Consider the following 16,474-nt stretch of genomic DNA (forward strand, 5'->3'; position numbering starts at 1 on the left):
AGGAGTGGCAATGGGTGGCCCTTTATCACCAGTGGTAGCCAACTTCTTTATGGAAAGACACGAAGAGGAGGCACATGCATCAGCCACTTACCAACCCCAGTGCTTTCTTAGGTATGTCGATGACACTTTTGTCATTAGGCCCCATGGCAGGGAGAAGCTAGATGACTTTTTGGAACATCTAAATTCACACCACCCAAGTATAAAATTTACTATGGAGCTAGAGAAGGATGGACAGCTCGCATTCTTGGATGTCCTGGTCAAGAGGAAGGCAGATGGCACACTGGGCCACAGTGTGTATCGTAAGCCCACCCACACTGACTTATACCTTCAAGCCAGTAGCTGCCAACACCCGGCACAGAATAACGGAGTCTTGAAAACATTAGTTCACAGGGCTCGGGCTCTATCTGATATGGAAAGTCTGGCCACAGAGATAGAACATCTACAGCTGGTGTTTAGCAGAAATGGATACTCCTCCACAGACATCCAAAGGGTAGTTCGTGCTACCAGCCAACCACAGGGTACAGAAGAGGAGCCAGGGGATGTGAAGAAGGTGGCATACCTGCCATATGCTGGACCTATCTGTGCAAAGATCAGCAGAATTCTCTCAAAATATGATATAAAGAGTATCTTCTGTCCACCCTCCATAATTGGGACAACGCTAGGGAGTGTGAAGGATGACCTGGGGCTATGTAAGCCAGGCATTTACAACACCCCGTGCCAGTGTGGAAAATGATACATTGGCCAGACAACCAGGACGGTGGATGTCAGGTGCAAAGAACACCAGAGGCACACCAGACTCAGACAGACAGGCAACCAAATCTGCCATAGCAGAGCACTGTCTGGAGCTCGGTCACTCAATGGACTACAACAACATCAAAATTGTGACACAGACTCCAAGATTTTGGGACAGTGTCATATAGGAGGCCATCGAGATCAATGTCACAGACAACCTAATAAACCGAGACAGCGGTTAACAGTTCAACTTGGTGTGGAGTCCAGCTCTGGAGCTTATCAGGGCCCAACAGAAGGAACCAAGAAACTCCTCAAGAAGTAGTAACACCTCAGGAAGAGGAGCAGCACCAGGCGGGTGTGGACCGCAAACGGAACGCCCGACAAATGACAGGCCTCAGAGAGCTGCCACAGATGGAGACCAAGTTGGGTGCGGACGTCCGAGGGAGCACCAGGGAAAAGACAACACCTTACAAGCAGCACCAGGAGGGTGCAGACCGCAAACGGAATGCCTGACACAAGACGGGCCTCAAACAGCTGCCACAACTGCAGATGATGGATGAGGCGGGCGCGGACGTCCGTGGGAGCACCAGGGAAGTGCCAACACCTCAGGAGCAGCGCCAAGCGGGTGCGGACAACGAATGGAACGCCAAACGCAGGTCCAGTCCCAGACAGCTGCAACGACCACAGATGGTGGACGAGCTGGGTGCAGACGTCCGTGGGAGCACCAGGGAAGGGCCAAAACCTCAGGAGCAGCACCAGGCAGGTGCGGACCGCGAACGGAATGGCCGACACAGGACGGGCCTCAGACAGCTGCCATAGATGGCGACCAAGTCAGGCACAGATGTCCGAGGGAGCACTGGGGAAGAGGCAACACATTACAGGCAGCGCCAGGCGGGTGCGGACGGGATGGCAGAGAGAGCACCCAGCTTCCTCTGGGCATAAATACTGGACAAGATCCTCCAATGAAGCAGTCTCAGGTAGCACCTGAAGAGGGCAACGAGTTATGTGGCCAAAATATTGTGCCAGAGCGACACAAACATGTGGCAGTAGACCCAATTATTCCACATGTCAAGAACATATCTATTTAGTGACTTGAGCATGTTAGACATTGTACCTACATAACATTCACAGAAAGTGTTGCTCTTCTGCTTTCATCGCAAGAAATCCGCTGCAGGAATTCATCATTTGCTACCAGAAGTGTATGGAGAACATGCTCTGTGGAAAACAACATGCAACGATTGATTTTGACAATTCAATGACACCAATTTTAAAATCAATGATGAAAGGATCTTTGTCACCGCTGCAACTAGATCAAACTGTGAATGTTGAATACTATGAAGCATGATTAAATGTGAGATTCAAATTGAGTAAAGACAAATGTGCACATTATGCTCAGAGACATGACAAAGTCCTTCTGCTTCATGACAACGCCAAACCAGATGTCGCTAAGTAAGTAAAGCTTCAACAGGAAGTCTTACTCCACCCATCATATTCAGCAGACATCTATCCTCCAAGTTTACCATTTTTTTCAGTGCATGCAGCATAACTTTTCTCAACAACACTGCACATATTTTAATTATCTTAAAAACTGTCCCCATGAGTGGAACACTTCAAAAGACACTGAATTTTTTTTATCACGGAATCCATTTGTTACCCGCAAAGTGGGAAAAGATTTCTAGCTGATAGGGGACACCACTTTCAGTGTATTATCTTATACCATGCTATTAAAATAAATATGTCTTCTGTCCATGTCCCACACACAGTGAGAATTAATTCAGGCACCTAATATTTCCAATACTTGCTAAACATTGAAGTTCAAATCTTCCACACTCAGTACGGTAAAACTGGATCCAAGTATGGTAACAGTGTCAAAATGTGTAAAATTAACAGAGAGACAACAAATTATTATATTAGAAAGCAGATTACCTCGTACCTGAAAAAGCTTAAAGAGTGATCTTCCCCTCTCAGCCACCATTTCCAACAAATTGTCAAAATGTTTTCCATCTGTAGTTTCACTGTATGGTACACAGAGAGCAAAAGTCAGATAATCAAGCATTGCAGAAACAACAAGTGCTCCTGTACCTCGAGTCTGCAAAAAGAAAATAAGGGTCTTGTGTTAGTGAATAGCCAGTATGCATGCATCTAAACATCAGCAGCATGAGGTACTGGACGTCTGTGAAAAAAATTGGCCTCACAGTATGCTTGATGGTAGCTACCAAACAAATAAGATCAGAAAAACCACAGGACATTAATCATTGCTATCTGAGTCTTAATGGACTGGATAATTGTAGAAAAAAAGATGGCTATCTCCTGTGGTGTAACATATCACTTTGGTACAGGGATGTGTAGCACAATGTCTATAGTACTGACGAATGATGATCGCCTCCACGAAACTACTACTCAGTCTGAACTGTGAGTTTAGACTTTTATACAGTTTGGACATTTTCCCCTGTATGTGCATGAAATCTGGTGTGGACAGATGCAGCACTTCTTCAAGGTGGGATGAAGATAGCTGCTTTATCAAGTTCTGTAGCACCTGCTGATTTGAAGGTTTATTTCACAGAGTCTCATCTGGCTCAGATATGTGCCACACGCTACAGAATAATTACATTACATTTTTATTGGTCCTTTTGATCATTTGTTGTACAAGGTATACAATATGATATTGGAAAAGTCATTGTGATTTACAGTACATGTTTTTAAATCATACAAAAATATTTACATTGATTTAGCTTAATATTATCACAACTGAAGGTTCAGCTTCCATACATTATATTTAACCTTGGCAATAAATTTTTATGTTTCGAGATACTCATCTATATTATAACAACATTTTTGCAATAAATATTTATGGACAGCAGTTTTAAATTTTAAAGTGTCTTTTATTGTTTTAATGTTTTTAGGTAACTTATTGTATAGTCTGTTTCCTGTCTGCAGTGGTCCATTCTGTTTTAGTGTTGTCTGTGCCTCTGTCTGGTGCTAGTGGACATTTATTTTGCACTGTGTGTATATGCATTGTAACTGTTTTTTCTGTGTTTATTACTAAGTTGTTAACAGAAAACCAGTCTGTAATGTGGGTGGTACAATTTTTAATCTCATGTAGTAATTCTTCTTTGGTCCTTCCTTTTATCATCACATTTGTGTCATCCATAACTTTTACGTAATTATGGCAAGGGCTAGTCGGTTCCAAGTCATTTACAAAAAGTAGAAACAGAACTGATCCTAGAATGGAGCCTTGTGGTACACCATACTTGATGCTCTGCTTTTTTGAGCAGTAGGACTTTTTATCTTGTTCACGTCTTGGATAGTAAGCTCAACTATTTGCTCTCTGTTTTGGAGATATGATGTTATCCATTCATAGGCAGGGCCACTAATACCTAAGATTCAAGTTTCTGAAGCAAGATGTGATTGATGACATTGAATGCTTTAGAGAGATCTAGAAATATGGCTGAGATATGTTCTTTATTGTCTATTGCATTTAAGGCTTCATTTAGGAATGCAGAGACAGCTGTCTCAGTAGATTTAGATTTTCGGAATCCATGTTGAGTGTTTGAGAAATAATTATTTTTTTCTATGAAATTGAATAGTCTTTTATAACAGATTTTTTTCAATTATTTTGGAAAAACCAGATAATAGTGAGATTGGCCTGTAGTTTGATACTTCTGCTTTTATCCCTTTCTTGAACAGGGGTTTTACTTTTGCTATCGCCAATTTCTCTGGGAACACCCCTTCTGATAGAGACCAGTTACAGATGTTGACAAGTGGCCTGGCTATGAAGAGAGCACATTTCTTCAAGATATAGTCAGGGATATTGTCAGTACCAAAAGAGAATTTGGGCTTCAGTGACAAGGCAATTGGTAACATGTCATGGGAACAAGAGAGGAAGCTGAACCGTCTTTCCGAAGAGAACTGTCATTAAAGTTATAGTGATCGCATATAATATCAAAACGCTTATCGTTTACCAACATTGCATGATGTGTTTAAGTACTACAACCAATACATCAATATAGCAACAAATGAGAATAAGTGCTTTCTATTCATTAAATAACACACTGAAAATTAGATAAACACTTCCAGATTTTCAGCACAGTTATGGGTACAGCAGAGAAGTAGTCATCCATCAGAAGAGCTACATGGCTTAGCTGGATGATAATACAATAGATTTGTCCATAATTTAAGGGTTTCTGAATTAATACATAATATCCACATTCAAAACACCTCGCTCCACACAGCTAAAAACATTAATATTCAGCCATAAAATCCAAAAATATTTTGCAACTAACATGAGACAACATAAATGGAGAATAGAAGATACAATCAGAACTAATAATTGAAGAATAATGATTCTATCTGGTGGACAAATTTACGCATGATGACTACTCTTTCTTATTCCTACTCTCCAGCCAGGAAGCAGGAATGAGAGATCAGTAAATAAGTTAGAAAGAACACGGAGGCATTTAGCGTGCAGAAATACCCTCATCCTTCAACATTTGATGAATTACTGAACTACACAAAATACTTTTGTTATTACTGACACTGAAACCTGTCTTACGTAATGCTGACAATTTCAATAAACCTTTCATAACACATCTGAACTACTGTTCTTTTGCATAATCTCACATCACGATGAACAAATAGCAGTGATCCAGCTATTGGCTCCTTCATTTGCGTGTAGGAATGGTGTACTATAGAGAAGACCTCTACATATTAAGTGTACATGTGACTTATTAGAAGTCTTTTCAAGAAACAGACTAGATACATAAAATGGAGAAAGTTCCCTGTAAACAAGACATATTCTGTGAAATTATTTCACATAGCAAATGATGCCACAACAGATCATGCAGCTGTAAGAGGTTCCCTTAAATCCTTTGTAATACAATGTTCTTCTCATTATAATTAATTTTTTTACAATATGTAATGTGGAATGAAGTTGGTAAAACTTATACAACAGCAACATAGTTAAACAGTAGTCTAAAACATGTGCATAACATCAAAGTACATATGAAACGTACCACATGACAGATCCACATGTCCAACAAACTTTCTAAAAACTTTTGTGATGACAGTAACGAAGACTTATTAAGTTGTTCTTGCCGCAAATCATAATCGTCATGCATTGGGTGCATCAATGCACAAACCATGTCAATAGCAGCATGAGTTACTCCCTCATCTTCCCTTTTAAGTGCTTTCACAACTTTTAGGCCAACACTTTCTCGGAACCTAAAGAAAAGTATCATCAGGAGAGAATTTTAACATTTTATATACTTTTAAATTTTTAAATAATACAATAAATATGTATACTTCAAACAAAAATTGCTACAAATGTGCCCTGTGGACACTATAGTACTTACAAGACACTTAGTTATTATTTTTTCTTGTTTATTTTGTGTTGGTCAACTGTTTAATTGTACAAGTGGAACAGATGGTTGTGTATCATGGGAAGGTGGCTCCAGTACTGCCCCAAATAAAATATTTTCAAATAATGATAAATGCTGCTTACCAGAAAACAACAGAAAGACGCAAGAAAATGCTGACAGAGATACAAATTCAATGAGAGTACAGTAATGTGTCATTTCATTAAAAATTTTAAGGGTATTAATGACAAGTGAAGGTATAGGTGTGGCCAGATGCCTTGGTGAGTCAGTACCCAAATAAGTACATTTTCTATGGATGCCAAAGCCATGGATAAGGGACCATTCCAAATGAAAAGATAATAACTGTAAAATTACAAGTAGCCTGCAGATGTTTGTAGGTGATTTTGAAATGTTCTGAAGTACAGATCTTAGTGTCAGGTAGGTAGAAATTAGTATTAAAGGAAAATGGCATGCAATTCAGGAAAGGAAGCAGTAAAAATTGTCAGTGCAAGACATTTTAGCAGTTTAGTTTCTGCACGGCTCAGGTGATGAATTTATTCAGTCAAATGTACTATGTTTTTAACTGAGCAGGTGAATAATATGCTCTAAGCACGTGGTACACACAAAAATCTGCAAGTAGAGTGAAGATAAACATAGACCAAACTTCTGAAATAGCATGCCAAATGGCAGAGGGAACATGTTGCAGCTACTGAGTGCATCTAGCGGCAGGTTTAGGCAAAAACTGCCATTAGCCTCATTGCACTGACCGTTAGTTGCACAGCTACAGTCACTAAAAGTGAGCACATAACCAAGCTGTTTGTAAGATTAGTGACAAAGTGATGATAAAAAAAACTTTAAGAGTAACATGGGTGAGTATAATTTTGCTACAAACTTGGAGAAACTTTTATACAGACTTTCACTTGCTTGGTCAAGAATACAGGGAGGGTTGTACGAGTTGCACGCAGTGCAGTGAGTGGTTTAAGCAATTTGAACATGGCAGAAAGTCAGTAAAGAGAATCCCTGGCCTAAATGACCTCACACATCAACAGATGATGACCATGTCAAGAAAGTTCAGGCTATGATCTGAGAAAACTGTCATTTAGCTGTTCGAGAAGCTACTGACAAAGTGAGCATCAGCATGGAATCTGCCATCAAATTTAGGGTACAAACTTGTGATATGCACTGCATCAGAGCAAAATTCCAGCCCATTTGTTGACTGGCGATCAAACACACCCTTGTTGAATCATGCAGGAACTGCTTGCCATTGCAAACAGCAATGAAACCCTCCTTAAGAATGTCATAACAGGAAACAAGATGTAGGTTTATGGCTATGATGTTGAAACAAAGATGCAAACATTACAACAGATGGAGAAAAGATCTCCCCATCCAAAAATAGCATGCAAGAGTCACGATGATGCTGGTTGTGTTTTTTGACCGCAAAGACACTGTCCATCAAGAATTTGTATCACCTGGTCAGATGGTGAATACTGAAGTGTGCCAGAGAATTTTATCATGTCTGATGGATGCTGTGTGCAGGAAGAGAGCTGAATTTTTAAAAACCAGACTAGGATGTTGCAACATGACAATGCACCAGCTCACATGTTGCTCCTTGTCTACAGCTATCAGGAAAAACATCACAGTCCCATTGTGTCCTATCCACCCTATTTTCCAAACCTAGCTCCAGCAGATTTTTTCTGTTTCCCTAACTTATCACCACAATGAAACGATATCATTTCCAAGCTATAAAGGAGACACTGAATAATGTAATGAGAGACCTGTGAGCCATCCCAGAAAGTGCATTCCAGGAGGTTTCTCAATTTTGCGAACAGTGTACTGCTAGTGGAGAGGACTACTTTGAGGTGAGACAGTGCTTAAAATCTAGTACAGTGAGCAATAAAGATATTATAAGTGAAGGACGGTCTTTTTGAAAATATCTTGTTCTACCATAAAACAAGCCTGTGTTCTTATTGCTCTGGCTGCGCTTCCAGTACATGGGTTAAACCCTTAATGTTGAGAAGAGAGTGACACTGGTTTGAACTCACTCTGGTCAAGGTATTCCAAGGGACATATGCACACACTTCTGCTGTTCACTTTGACATGAGGAAAGGCAATGTAATATCTCAGCAAAAGTGATTTGTGAAGTCTAATTTTAGGACTGTGCACTCACCTTCAAAAGAAATGACCTAATGGTAAGTGATCAGTATGATATCATTAACAAGAAGCTGCAATAATTTAAAACTTGCACATAATATGAAAGTATGTAGGAAACTTAACAGAACATATTCAGATGTCCAACAAACCCTTAAAAACTCTTGTGATTGCAGTAATGAAGACTTACTACATTGCTCTTGCTCACATACTACTTAATAGAAGCTCCGAGTCATTGACAGGCACACAAAAAATTAGGTTTTTGATGGGTCTTATTAAAAAGTTAATAAAAAAAGGAACTTTGTACTCGAAAAAGGATAATCTGAAACCTAGTGAAGCGTTCATTCTTCACTGTGTGCCTGCTGATGTGTCAATGCTTCTACTATTCAGCAAGTTTTATCTTCATGCCTGTTATTTACTTTCTGCAAGAACTTTCCATATCATACTCACATATTACTTACATGAGCAACAGAATGCAAGTAAACTGCAGTGACTCTTGTAAACAGCACCAGGACACAAAAAGTTCCACGCAAACTGGCTCAATTTACACAGATCCACAGTCAATCTCATTCACACAATAACATGATAATGCTCAAGAACACATATTGCTCTACACTGGCGATGCCAGTGCCACTGCTGAATCTTTTCTTTCCTTGGAAAATGCTCATCCCAACACATCTGAGATGATGGAAAACTTGCTACTAAGTATGATGTCACTGAAATATCATAGTCAGAATGCTACCCAGACTGTAATAGTAATAAATAGGATTCACCAAAGATAAAGAGTCAGTCATCAACTGCAGAACACGAAAACCATAATTTGGTTCACTTAACTGGTTTCAACAGTTTCAATTATCATCTTCAGAAGTGAAGTAGGCTAAATTATTAGTGAGCCAACATCAAAAACAAGAATCAGATAGTTGTGTCCTTTGCTACAGAGTCTGATTCTTATTTTTGACAGTGGCTCGCTAATAATTTAGCCTACTTCACTTCTGAAGACGACAGTTTGAACTGTTGAAACTGGTTACGTAAACCAAATTATGGTTTTCATGTGCAGCTGCCGACTGACACTTTATCTTTGATGAAATATTCTGCAGCTGCTGACTACAGCTATGAACAAAATCATGAAAAGAATTAGCTTAGAGATCATACTGAATGTAAGTCAGGGCCTCCCAGGACTACTCCAAGGATTGAGGCTGCTCTCCTTCAGTAGTAGAGTAGTTTCCCACATGGTCCCATCAATATTCATAATGATTCCATGTCATGCAGATGAAAAGCACTGTTGACAATTTTCACCAACCAGACATCATATTAAAAGATGTTAAATACAATTGCTGCACCTGTTCTGAGCAATTCTGTTGTTGCCAAAATTATCCTCTGATGTCCTGTGCAGTACAGACAATAATTAAACATCACCTACCTCAATACATTTACTGTGCATGAAATATATCATTTCATGTGTAACTGATGAGTGAGTTTAACCTTTTTTCTTTACCATTGTTAAAAGAGTGAAATAGCAAACAAACTATGTTTACTCCACTAATATTAGTTTGTGAAAAAACTGTTTTAGCTTACTGGACCATCACTGAGTAACAATTGAATAATGGCCATGAAAAACCCTAGTACGCAAGAAACACAGCCACATTGATTAAGTATGTAGGTGTCAAACAATGGAAACTCCAGGTAGGAATATTAACAAAATAGAAAAAGATAGATTGCTACTTACTGTAAAGGTGACACATTAAGTTGCAGGCAGACACAGTTGAAAAACACTTACACCAAGCTTTTGGCCATACTCTTCATCAGAAAGAAAGGAATCAAACACACCTCACACACACATGACCACCAATTCCAGCAGCTCTTAGGTGTGCTTGCTTGAGTGAATGAATGGTGAGTATTTCTCTTTTTCTGACAAATGCTGTAGTTGAAAACTTATGTTTAAGTATCTTAATTGTAGCTGTCTGCAACTTGACATACCAACCTTACCACAAGAAGCAATCTATCCTTTCCTACATTGTAAATAAGTAGGTGGAACATTACAAAGTGATATGAACCGGAACGAGCATGTAAGGATTGTAGTAGGGAATACCAATGGTCAACTTCAGTTTACTGGGAGAATTGTAAGAAAGTGTCGTTCATCTGTAAAGGAGACTGCATGTGGGACACTAGGGGGAACCACTCGAGTGCTGCTTGAGTGTTGGGGCCCCACACCAAGTCAAATTGAACGAAGACTCAAAGCGATTCAAGGTGAGCAGCTAGTTTTGTTGTCAGTAGGTTTGAGCAGCAAATAAGTTTTATGGAGATGGTTCAGGAACGCAAATGGGAATCCTTGGAGGGAAGGAGACATTCCTTATCAGGAACACTACTGAGAAAATTTAGAGAGCCAGCATTTGAATCCAACTGCAGAAAGATTCTGCTGCCACCAAAGTACATCTGCATAAGGATCACAAAGACCAGATAAGAGATGTTGGGGCTCATATGGAGGCATGTAAACAGCCATTATTTGCTCAGTCCATGTAGTGACTTGCCACACTCCGTATAGTGGCTTGCAGAGTATGGATGTAGATGAAACCAAACCTTGAAAACTAAAGATATACAAATGTCAGAATCTTTGGCCATGTGCATTAGGCAGGGAAGGAAAACAAAAATGCCCTTTTTTCTCAATGTTTCAAAGGTTATTCGATGTGAAGCCTAATCAAAGTTCTATCTTCCCCCATCTCCCCCCCCCCCCCCCCCAAATAACTGGAAAAATATTTCCACTACCAATAGCACCATAATATCACATGATTTCTACTACACTGCATAGCACCTGTACTATGTCTGCAAAGGATTCTACACCTGTGACTTGCATTCACCGTTTTTCTCAACTTTTCATAGATTTTTCAAAATTTCATCTACCAAAATGTGACAGGTAAGTCTTCTACTTCTGATCACATTATAGCACTAAATGCTTCACACATAGTTAGTTGCGTTTAATTTTTAACATGTTAAAGACTCATTAGATTACCCAGGCATAGATGTAAAAGCAGCAAAGCCAACTTTGGATGCAACTAGCCGTCTTAATGCCTGGAACTGGCCTTCCAGTTCTTGAGGTGTTATTGTTGCTTGGTCCCCTTCTTTCTGTACAAGAGATTGTAGGGCTCCAGTAATAAGCTTCTCCTTGTTTTCTGCGAACAGTCCCTGAGGAGCACATACACAAAATTTTTAAATGGTTAACTAAACTTAAAATATTTTTTATTACAATGGACAGCAAAAAATTTAAGAAACTAATTCTGCACAAATGTGACTTTTATGATTCTTAAGTGCTACAATGCATGGTAAGTTCTAGTTAAGAATTACAAATTATTTAGGAATAAAGGAGGTAACACACCGAAAGGCAGAAGTGCTGCGTTGTCAATACATACATAAAAAAAAAAAGGTACAGAGCTTTGCTAGCTTTCGGAATGAAATTCCTTTTTCAAGCATGTAGGAGAAACATGCACACAAAAGGGGGTGTATAAGGAGCATGGACAGTAATAGATATTGAACGATCACAGTGAGAGACATGGAGGTGCTGCACATGGGGCAGGGTTCTTATCATCTTACACAGTTAGAAAAGGGCCTCATTCTGGGGCTTGTCTCATGCGTGAACTGCTTTTGTAGACAACATGACCAATAAAAATACAGTATGATACTTGTATAATGTATGTGAAATCCTTGGGTGCTGTGGAAGCCCTACATTACCACAACTACTGCACCAGCACCAAATTGGCCATGAACATGTCAAGACACGAGGTGCCGGCTCATCTTGTTACAGCTGAACTCACCCGTGCTGGTGCCGACACAATCAAACAGCAATGGCAGCATCACAGCGAGGTTGGCACATGCAGCTCACAGACAGCACCATCTCACCAATCGGGCTAGCGACCCACCTTTTAGAATCCTGGAGCAGAGGGCTGTCTCTCTACTATCTCCACCTCTCTCTACTATCTCCACCTCTCTCTACTATCTCCACCTCTCTCTACTATCTCCACCTCTCTCTACTATCTCCACCTCTCTCTACTATCTCCATCTCTCTCTACTATCTCCATCTCTCTCTACTATCTCCATCTCTCTCTACTATCTCCATCTCTCTCTACTATCTCCAACTCTGAGGAATATATTTGCAACATTCGACTTCTGTTTCAGAACTTGTGGGACGTGGGTCTCAAATGCAGTTTGGGTGTCATTTCTTAAAACCCTCTATTGAATACCTGGGGGATACAGCCTACAAACAGCCATATTACAGCTACTGAAGCCCTACTACATTCTATTAAGGTGACGGAGCTCCAGGCATTTTACGCAAAGTTGCATATTGCCACAAGTTCTTGTCATCGTCATCTATGGTAGCACACCTTTTCAATCAATTGTTTAAGAAAACTGCACCATTTGTTTGGATACCTGCCTGCGAACAAGCATTCTGAAAATTGAAGAACGGTATGCATTCCACCCTGTGCTGGCCACATACCAGCAGAGTCGCTAGTTTATTTTGGCTACCGCCATATTGTTGTACCCAAAGGGAGTCATACTGTCTCGACATAATACAGATGGTTCGGAGCATCTCTCTGCTTTTCCTCAAAGACACTCAACTCCGCACAGAAAAAGTAGTCACAAATCGAAAAAGAGGCCACGGCCATTTTTTCTGTGGTCATTTTTCCGCAAATGACAAGTTTCATGTCATTCTCTCTCGTGTCAAGCTTTACCTGGTTACAGACTACAAACTTTAGTTTTTCTGTTTAGCTCTGCGGCATGTCTGCTGGACAAGATGGCACACAAACTTCAAAGTTGGGCTCTGTTTCTCAGTCATTATCCCTATGAGATCCACTTTCACTTGATGCCTCAGCACTCAGATGCCCTGCCCTGTCCCTTCTTCCTATGAGTCCTGAAGCCAGCTTTGACCAGGATGATGGTCTCAGTTTCTATCTCAATTGTAAAGCTCAGTGGAAGGCAGATGGTTCCCTATTACCAGCTCCCGCATCACCCACGGTCAGCTCAGATCCTGTATTTCACCATGTCTGGCAGTACATTAAGCACGGGTGGCGGATATTGCCTCCAGCTTGTGCATTGGATCTCATCTGTAATTATTTTGTGCTGTGTAATAGATTGACTCATCAATGTGTTATTTTATTGTCTGTGCCACACGTGGACAGTCCGGTGTCCCTCACATGGCGCATCTTTTGTCTCCTGCATTGTGATCACCAGGGCACTTTACAGATGGGGATGTTGGCCTGCCGACATGTCTACTGGCCAAGGGTCGATTGTGAGATTGAACTTTTAATTGCCGCTTGTTCTAAATGTGCAGGTCACCAGACCACTCCACAGCAGTGTTATCCTTCATCGCCGGAACCTTTATAGCCACAGGAGCAAGTCCACCTCGATTTAAATGCAGACATTTTAGGTTAGGTTTTACTGCGACTGTTATTGATATAGAATCAACAACAAGTTTACTGTTACCAGTCACTTTTTATCTACACCCACAATGTGTTTTGAAGGTTTAAACGTCCATCACCAGTTGGATTTACAATTGTTAGTATGGCATGTGTGCTGTGTTATGATTTTGAGTAACTTGTAGTACTTTCTCCTGTAGACACAGGCTCCTTTCTCTGTCTTAACATATCAATGTAAACTGTCATATTTTGTAAACAATATTAAAGTTTGCACGTGATGTGTTACAATAGAGAAAGGAGACTGTGACCACTGGAGACAGTGCCACAAGTTACCAAAATTATAACACAAAACACATGTCATGCTAACAAATGTAAATCCAGCTGATTGATGTTTGAACCTCCAAATCATGTGGTGTATATAAATAAAAAGTGACTGCTAACAGTAACTTCTTGTTTCATTCATTTTGTGGGACCCTTTCTGGATGTTTACTAGTTTGTGGTCATAGCTGACTACACACTATTGTATTTCTGTACATCATAAACTACTGCTCAACAACAGCAGAACAGATGGCTGAGTGACGGACAACTGCCCAAAGTTTATCTCACAGACTTTGAGAATTTTGTATGCAACATGATACCCAACATGCCAAGTTGAACCAGTTCCACCCACAATCGAACAGGGAGCCAGAATGTCTCATCCTGTCTTTCAGGATGCAGATGAAATACATAGGGGATGCCTTGGCTGAAGATGCACTCATCCATTTTCTCATTTCTTATAAGTCCACGTTGTTGGGTGACAAGTGCCCGACTCAACTGCTGCATGGGAGTCAGTTGTACACAGTTCTCAATCTCCTGCTGCCCGCCTCACACCATCCTCAGGTGCCTCCATTGCCACATTACACATTCGGAACCCTGTGTGCACTCGCACTTCTAGTCCTCAAGAGTGCTGGAGCCCAGTAATCATCCATGGCGAGCAGAGTTGGAGAGTCTCCAGGCGGCAGACAGAGGACAGGCTGGTGGTCTGCCATCACAAACAACTCTGCCCATGGGTAGGGGACCAGCCTCCACAATTCCCAGAAACCTTTCCCTCCTGGTGTCCAGATCCTCTCATTCTCTGACATTCTTGAAGTCCTCTATGTTTTTGCTTCTACCTCCTACACTGAGTGCAATCTACTTCACCCTCCTCAAATTTCTTTTCTGCCCTCTAAACAAGGGTCAGTGGCTACATGTGGACAAGCTTCAGCAGCAACTAGTCACAACTGATTGTCCAGCCAACTCCTTCCCACAGCCTGAGGCCCTGGACACCACTATCATCCTTCCCACTCCAGTATCTGCAACTCCTGCAGCTGGTGTCTCACCTTCAGTCATCCCCCTGCGATGGAGCCATCAGTGCAAGGGTCACTTCTGGCTTCTCTCTCCAGTGCTAGGCACTATGGGACTTTTTGCTTGTCCAGAGTCACACAATGATTGTGCCCAGAAGACACGGACATCGCTTTTCCGAGTGCCGCACGCCATCATGTGCTGTGAGGAACGGACACCAGAGATGCATTGTCTCTGTCAACCTACCAATGGGAGATGGCTGTGGTAACACTGTTACCACACTTACACCACTCTGGGTGCCAGCTTGTCTCCTTAGGATTCACTTCGCCCACATTGGCACCTGGCAGCACAGTCAACCAACGATGGCAGCATCACAGTGAGGCCAGTGCACACAGCCCACAGACAGCGCCCTCTTGCGAATCTGACTAGCAACCTACCTATTAAATCCCAGAGTTGAAGGCTCTTGCTCTCATTCTGCAAAGATTCATTCATGTGCTCACTTGACTCCATTCTTGGAACATGTTTTACTTGTTTGGACTAAGCCTAACTACGTACATGGACTATGTACGGAACTTATGATCGGTGTTCTCTTTAAAGTGATTGGTTATTCTGTGTGTACTTATTTGTGTGTTTGTTACTACAGTTGCCTCATTCTGGGCTTAGATACTCTACAATTTTCTTGTCACTCTTTTGTGTCCAGTTTTTTGTCTATTTCATTTCATGCAGCAGTCTTCACTTTTCTAATTACATCTCTTTGCCTGTATGTTGACCATTTTATAAATTTTTTTGTACTGAGCTGCTACATGACAATAATATCAAAGGAAAACTGATATACAGCCATCAGAAATATAATGTACATGTTTACTAACCACAATAATCTTTAACAACAATGAACACATGAAACACTTCATAATCTTAAATTGCATGAAATTTAAGCACACTAAGGATCACAAATACATTCCACAATGTCTGGGTAAAAATGCGTTTCATATAAAAGGTACACTACCTGGACACCCCCAAAAATGTATGTTTTTCATATTATGTGCATTATGCTGCCACCTACTGCCAGGTACTCCACATCAGTGACCTCAGTAGTCATTAGACATCGTGAGAGAGCAGAATGGGGTGCTCCACGGAACTCACAGACTTCGAATGTGGTCAGGTGATTGGGTGTCACTTGTGCCATACGTCTGTATGCGAGATTATCACACTCCTAAACATCCCTTGGTCCACAGTTTCCAATGTGATAGTGAAGTGGAAACGTGAAGGGACACACAGCACAAAAGCGTACAGGCTGACCTTGTCTGTTTACTGACCTAGATCACTGACAGTTGAAGAGGGTTATAATGTGTAATAGGCAAACATCTATCCAGACCATCACACAGGAATTCCAAACAGCATCAGGATCCACTGCCAATACTATGACAGTTAGGCGGGAGATGAGAAAACTTTGATTTCATGGTTGAGCAGCTACTCAAAGCCACACATCACGCCGGTAAATGCCGAACGACGCCT

At 41.0% G+C, this 16,474-nt stretch overlaps 1 protein-coding gene across 1 annotated transcript in view; it reads right to left on the reverse strand.

Annotated features, from left to right (window-relative positions):
• LOC126483610 (dnaJ homolog subfamily C member 13) overlaps positions 1 to 16,474 on the reverse strand; it is a 380,828-nt gene that overhangs the window by 268,137 nt on the left and 96,217 nt on the right. The window contains exons 8-10 of the mRNA XM_050106649.1: positions 11,242 to 11,414; positions 5,745 to 5,952; positions 2,666 to 2,821 (exon numbers count right to left, since the gene is read on the reverse strand). Coding sequence (XP_049962606.1) covers positions 2,666 to 2,821; positions 5,745 to 5,952; positions 11,242 to 11,414 — 537 coding nt within the window. The remainder of the gene's footprint in view (positions 1 to 2,665; positions 2,822 to 5,744; positions 5,953 to 11,241; positions 11,415 to 16,474) is intronic.

This window comes from Schistocerca serialis, chromosome 6 (assembly GCF_023864345.2).
Source record: "Schistocerca serialis cubense isolate TAMUIC-IGC-003099 chromosome 6, iqSchSeri2.2, whole genome shotgun sequence".
NCBI lineage: Eukaryota > Metazoa > Arthropoda > Insecta > Orthoptera > Acrididae > Schistocerca > Schistocerca serialis.